At 28.2% G+C, this 6,587-nt stretch overlaps 1 protein-coding gene across 1 annotated transcript; it reads right to left on the bottom strand.

Annotated features, from left to right (window-relative positions):
• Positions 1-2,028: 2,028 nt before the first annotated feature.
• LOC124940477 (nicotianamine aminotransferase 1-like) lies at positions 2,029-4,419 on the bottom strand. Its single transcript, XM_047481001.1, has 5 exons — positions 3,782-4,419; positions 3,498-3,716; positions 2,867-2,926; positions 2,466-2,715; positions 2,029-2,389 (listed from the first exon to the last, which is right to left on the bottom strand). The coding sequence occupies exons 1-5, from the start codon at positions 4,388-4,390 to the stop codon at positions 2,271-2,273; spliced, it is 1,257 nt and encodes a 418-aa protein (XP_047336957.1). The 5' UTR covers positions 4,391-4,419; the 3' UTR covers positions 2,029-2,270.
• Positions 4,420-6,587: the final 2,168 nt, after the last annotated feature.

Below are 6,587 nucleotides of genomic sequence, written 5' to 3' on the forward strand. Positions count from 1 at the left end.
GTCTCTTGCGAGCACCAAAGTCGGCGGTGAAGCAGCAAAAACAAACGTAGACATCAGGATCATCTTGTTTTTTCTTAAAAATGCATTTTACTAGGTGCTTTTATCTCTTTATTTTTATTTATTTATTTATAAATTACTTTTTTTAATGTTAGAGAATGATGTTTTTATTTAATGTGAGTTAATTGATTTATTTTGAATTATTAATCATGTCAGTTATCAATCATAAAATTATAAATATAAATTAACAATTTTGAGTTTTTGAATGATTATAGTGTTTTTACGTGTTAAAAATATCCTCCCGAAAGATGCACAGATATTAATTTTAAGAAATAAATATAAAATATATATATCTCTCTTCAAAATTTTAAAATAAATTAAAATTATTCAAATCGAAAAATTTGTTAAAAACAGTATGACTTAAAAGTCGCCACCAATTTTTTCCCACAAAATTAAGAAAAAATATTTTGGCGTGTAAAAAATTAATGCCTTCGAAAAAAGATTCCTTAGAGATTCAATGCTCGATTAAATGTGATAATTTTACAAAATTGTATAAACTAATTGGTCTAAGTTGTGTTGAATTTTTGACCATTTGAATGAGGCTGATAATTGTCTTGTTTTGTTGAGGGTTTTCATAATCTTAACGCTGTAGAAAAACTCAATGAGTGAGTTAACAAAATTTTATTTCAATTATTCCAAAAGTGTTGAGAACATAATTCATACAAGCTATCGGGGCTGATGCCTTGGATTCATATCAAGATTTTTTATAATCTCTTCCTTTTCCTTCGTTGGTGTGACATTTGGTTCAATGCAGCTAATTATAGAGGTAAATATGTAATGTTTCGCGTTCCATCAAATTTATATCAATTTTGATAATATTGTCTAATTAAATTGACAATTCCACCTATTATTATTGTCTAACTAAATCAACATTTATTTTTAAAAAAAATGCATTTTGGTGCAGTTGATTTCTTGTTGAAAGCACGCTTAAACCTCTTATATATATAAAATTTATATAGTCTTAATCATTTTAATTTAGTATAAGCTAGTGTTCAATGAATAAATTAAATAAACAATTTTATATTTTGTAGTTCATCGTAAAATGTACATCTCAATTGACACAATAGTTACTAATAGGAGATCACTCATTATAATTTACTTTACGTGCCTTTTTCTCAAATTTATAATAAATGGTTTATTTTTGATAAATAAAAGAAAAAGTATGGCGTCTGATGAATGTCGATGCGACATGTTACGGGATCCCATGTTTTCTTTATAAGGAGGGGCAAAACAGTAAAAAAAAAATTAAACATAATTATTTGCCCCTTCAAGAAATCTAGGGATCCTATCTAAATAAGTTGTATAGAACATCTTTGTTTCTCTCAATCAATATCCTCTCTATAACATCGATTTGTCGAGCACAATTTTCACATTCAAATTGTTTCCACATCTCAATGGTTTTGCATCTGCATTTATTTTGACCTTTCCTTATAATTTTATTTAAATTAGTGTTAGAATCACTTGCTAAGCATATATTGATCTAACTAATTATCATCTCATACTACAAACTATTTTTTAAATCATTATACATTTAGTCAAATCAATGACATAATAAACCTATATTGTGAAAGTTGTTTTTGCATTTATGAAATATAAGTGATATTGTGTCTTACATTCGGATCATTTAAAAACAAATTAACAACTAGTGAAAAGAACATTATTCAGTGGCATATTTTAGTTTAAACCTTTTTTTAAACCAAATTAAATTATAATTATATAAATTTTCTTTTTAAAGATTGAATAGAATTAGTAAATTTCTAGCAAACAAAATTAAAAATATCTTTAACTTCGGTATAAAATTTTGCGTTGTCAAATATTAGCAACGACAAGATGAAATATCATCGCTATCTCTAATGAAAATAAATTTGAGAAAATAGATGTATTGTCAGTTTATTTTCAGCTTCTAGGGATTATAATGAACTAAATGGGTAATGCTGAGGATCATATTGGAGATCAAGATCAAGATTTGCAAGATTCAACAAGAGATGATTCCCCATCATGGTCATTAAATAAAAAATTACTACACAATCATTGAAAATTAAATTTGGTTTAAATAAAACGTTTCAATGTGAGAAATAGAAATTGAGTTCTTCTTTCTCATTTGAACTTCCCTGTTTCCCCCCATAAATGATTTTTGTTTAGCCAATTAGTTTGTTTGTACAACATTTTTATAAAATCAAAGCAACAGTTCCATATCGAGTTCATTATCGAATTCAATATTTCATCGTGTACCTTTTGCAGAATGCTTTTATCCTAGAGAGTCCATCTTTAAGAGACGTCAGCTCAATGGCGAAGGTAATCCGTAGCCAATTCTTTAACCCAACAGTTATTCCTTCATATGATCAATCAATAAATAGACCATGTTAACTAAAAAAATCAGAACAATAGAATTATTTTGCTTATTATACCTGGCAAAATGATCACATACTCCTCTCTTGCAAGCTTGACACAGAACTCTATGTCGTCTTTTATTCCATCTAATAAATATAGATTTAGCTTTACCATTATGAACATGCTTCCTTCTGGCTTATATGGGCAACTAATGCAGGCAACATCCTTCAGTTCATACCAACAAAGATTTGCAGCTTCTCTTAGAATTGCGAGAGTATTTTCAAAATAATCCTCTGGAGTTTTCGAGAGAATTTGAGGAATAGCCGCCTAACATGTAAACCCTTTTTTCAGATCTCGCAAATTTCATGTGTATTTCAAATTAAGATGGTTGATCACATTAAGACTATCTAAGCTAATATCATAAAATGTGTAATTCCAATAATACCACTAGTAAAGTAGCAATAGATTATCTAGAAACCTGAATAAAGGTTGCTGGTCCAGAGGTAATTTTGAGACAGCACTTGATGCAATCAACAATCTGCAACAAAATGGGGATTAGAGTTTATTGTGTGAAGAAGCAAAATCATATCGAGTGCAATATATTTTAGTGGATGAGAGTTTCAATAGTGAGTTAACGTGGGTAATTCCGAATTAAATGGTAGGTTCTCGTGGAATTACAGTGTTTCATCAAGTTTTATTTAGATTTCTTATGTTTTTTTTATAAAATTGTGTAATTTGTTGTTGCAGAAAATATCTTCATGTCTTGCTCATATCAAGTTTGAAGAAAGTTGATATTCTCTCCGGGGAATGATACAATGAACATAGATCAACATCAAGAAGATACATTGAATCAAAAGAGATTGCAAATTTATGATAAAATCCTTAACTTAGGGTGATTTTGTTTAAGAGTCTCCAATTGATAATATTGAGAGAAGAAGAAAGAAGAGCGATCTTGTACCAAATCTTCGAAAAAAGAAGTTGATCGCCTATAAGTTCTTGAAGAATAGGGAATCGAACATGAAACCTTTGGTTTTTTTAAGGAAGATTCAATCTGAAGTTATACACATTCAAAATTCAAAAGAGAATTAAATGTGAGTTAAAGAGAAGACCTTAAATGTCTTTAGTATGCAATCATTGTCTGAAATCGCAATCCAGCCAAGTCTCCAACCAGGAAGAATCCATCTCTTTGATATCGATCCCAATGTGATGACAGGAACTATAGATGAAAACACACCCATTGGAACAAAAGCAGTATCTCCAAAAACAAGTTTTCCATAAACTTCATCTGAAATCACCAGCAGCCCAAGCTTCCTAGCAGTTTGAGCCACCTAAAAGCTCCAACTAAATAGTAAAATCCCCAATCAAAAAATCAAAATTGAAATCAATGATTCACCTTTTGTAGATGCTCGTAAGTGTAAACATTCCCACATGGATTCCCAGGATTGATTATGACCATAGCAACAGAGTTTTCGTCAGCTAAAGTGTTTACACCATCAAGATCAACAATCCAGTCTTTTTCAGGAAGAAGATCAAAGTGACGAACTTCGATGTTCTTAAGTCGACAACAGGACTCATACAATGGGAAACCTGGTCTGGGAAGCAGAATATTGGCTCCAGGCCGAGCAAGAACAGACATCATGATATCAATTGCTTGTTTGGTACCAGCAGTGAGATATACATCTTCGAAGGATAGTTCATAAGGAAGACTATGAGATAGATATTCTGCAACAGACCTCCTTGATGAGAGAATGCCTCCATCTGGGGCGTAAGAGTTGAATTCACCCGATCGAAGAGCTTCAGCAACGGCGTCTTCAGCTATAGGGTGCACCTTAAAAGATGGAGAGTCCGAGGGATCTCCCTTGCCAAGAGGAATTACTTGTCTTTTGTCGTTTACATCTATATCCTTCAACAACTTAGCTACCACACCTTTGATTGTGTCGGTAGTTGATACCCTTTGTTCTTCCTTCGTCCCGAAATGCCAAGTTGTTAATGTTTCCGCCATTTCAATTCCAGAATTTGAACTGTGGAAATACTGCTAGATCAGTGATTTATGTGAAAAACAAAACCCAAAATGAATGATTGATCTGTCTCTCATGTGCTTGTTTAGTTTATTCTCTATGTTACAGTTTCAAATAAATATTATAAATTTATTGCCTCTTTCATCAAAATCAAAAAGAAATTTGAAAATTGGATTTGTTTAGTTGATTTTTCTTACAATATTTTGGACTGAAAAGAGAATGAATAATTTTACAATTTTTTTTATATATTTTATAAAAAATTAAAACTTTTATTATTTTATTTAGTTTAATAAAGTTGTTGACCAAATACACTCATTAGTTGAGTGGAAACTTAACTAATGTATATCATGGTTATGAGATTGAGTTTTAATATTTAAAATTATTTAATAATAATAATAATAATTTTTCTACATAAAGAGTTTAGTTTTGAATCACCTTATATATACACTAAACACAATTATATATATTTGAATTAACACTCTACAGTCATAAACCCCGTTTCAACTAAAAACGTTTTTAGATGAAATCGATACACTAAACACAATTATTTAGTGAATGGAAAAGAAAAATTCGAGCTTAAATATATACCTAAATAAAAATAGGTTGAGCGTAATAATCTTATTCCAAAAAAATTGTAATTATCGACCTCATATCCTTTAGGTAATTTGAACCAACTAAATTGTTATTACTATAAAAAATTTATTTCATAGTATAAAATTTTATCAATCTCTATATTTTCGACCTTTTACTCATACTTCGGACATTTTGCACCCAACCAACTTGAATAATATACACTAAATACAATCATTGTCTTAGTAATAATTTTACTCAAACAAGTTCATAATTACCAACTTTCTAATCTTATTTCGAATACTTTGCACTAGGGCTGCAAATGAGTCGAGTCGAGCTCGAACCAGCTTAAGCTCGAGCTCGAGCTCGAATCAGCTTGAGCTCGAGCTCGACTCAATTTAGTATTTATTAGCTCGACTCGAACTCGAGCTCGAACGAGTTTATAAAATTGAGCTCGAGCTCGACTATTAAACTACAAGCTCGACTCGACTCAAAAAGCTTGAACTAAAATTAAAAATTTAAACTCAAGCTCGAGCTCGAACTCGAAATCGAGCTTGAACTCAAACTCAAACTAAAATCAAAATTTATTTTCAAAATGAAAATATTAGACTTTCATACATATTCAACATTTAAAACATATTTTAAAATAAAAAATATGAAACAATCATAAATATTCAAAATTTCAAAAATGATAGTTCAAACTCTAAAAACATCAAACCACCATTATTAAACAAAATTTAAAAACATAAAATTTTAAAATTAAAGTACAAAATAATATAAATTGTTTGAACATTCATTATATTAATATCACACGTACTTACCTTGCAGTCAATAATATGAAATGTTTAAACTTAAAAATAATTAATATAAAAATACATGTTAAAAAAATATCTAAAATTTAACTTATACATTAAGAAATAGATAATGTCAAAAAGGAATATTAGACATGTTTTATATTAAATGTTATTATATATATTTAAATTGGTGCAAGTATAACAAGAATTTATTAACTTATATAGTTAGAATCTATTAATTTTTTTTATATATATTATTAATCTTATAAATTCATTTTTCCTCTCAACATATTATATATAATATATATACTATCATTTTTTTTTTATCCCTTCATATTATATATAAAATATATACTAACATTTTTTTTATCTTTTTCAATATAATATATAATATATTAACATTTGTTATCTCATTCAATATTATATAATATTATATATAATATACTAATTATTATTTCCTTATTTTTTTCTATCAATAGTCAACCCTAAAATAAATTGAAAATCATTATATATCAATTCTAATATAAATTAAAAATCATTATATATAATAATATTTTTATATTTCACGTTATATATATACAATATATATAATAGTGTTTTTCTATATTAATCCTATAAAAAAATAAGTTTCTCATAGTAGAAGTGAAAATAGATAGATTTTAATTACTTACATGAGAAAAATATTGTAGATGAAAGATAATATGAAAAATTGAATCAACCTATTATCAATGAGTAAAAAAAATAGTAAGACGAAAAAGAAGAAGATGATGAAATGGTGAAGAAGAATAAGAAGATAAGAAGAAGATAAAATAATGAA

Source organism: Impatiens glandulifera, chromosome 5, assembly GCF_907164915.1.
Source record: "Impatiens glandulifera chromosome 5, dImpGla2.1, whole genome shotgun sequence".
Classification (NCBI taxonomy): Eukaryota; Viridiplantae; Streptophyta; class Magnoliopsida; order Ericales; family Balsaminaceae; genus Impatiens; species Impatiens glandulifera.

What these genes read in the sequence shown, in the direction of transcription:
- LOC124940477 (XM_047481001.1), bottom strand. Translation starts at nt 4,390, where the DNA reads ATGGCGGAAACATTAACAACTTGGCATTTCGGGACGAAGGAAGAACAA. An exon ending in GACCAGCAACCTTTATTCAG is followed by an intron (nt 2,716 to 2,866) that starts GTTTCTAGATAA and finishes TTTACATGTTAG; the next exon opens with GCGGCTATTCCTCAAATTCT. An exon ending in GTATGTGATCATTTTGCCAG is followed by an intron (nt 2,390 to 2,465) that starts GTATAATAAGCA and finishes GATCATATGAAG; the next exon opens with GAATAACTGTTGGGTTAAAG.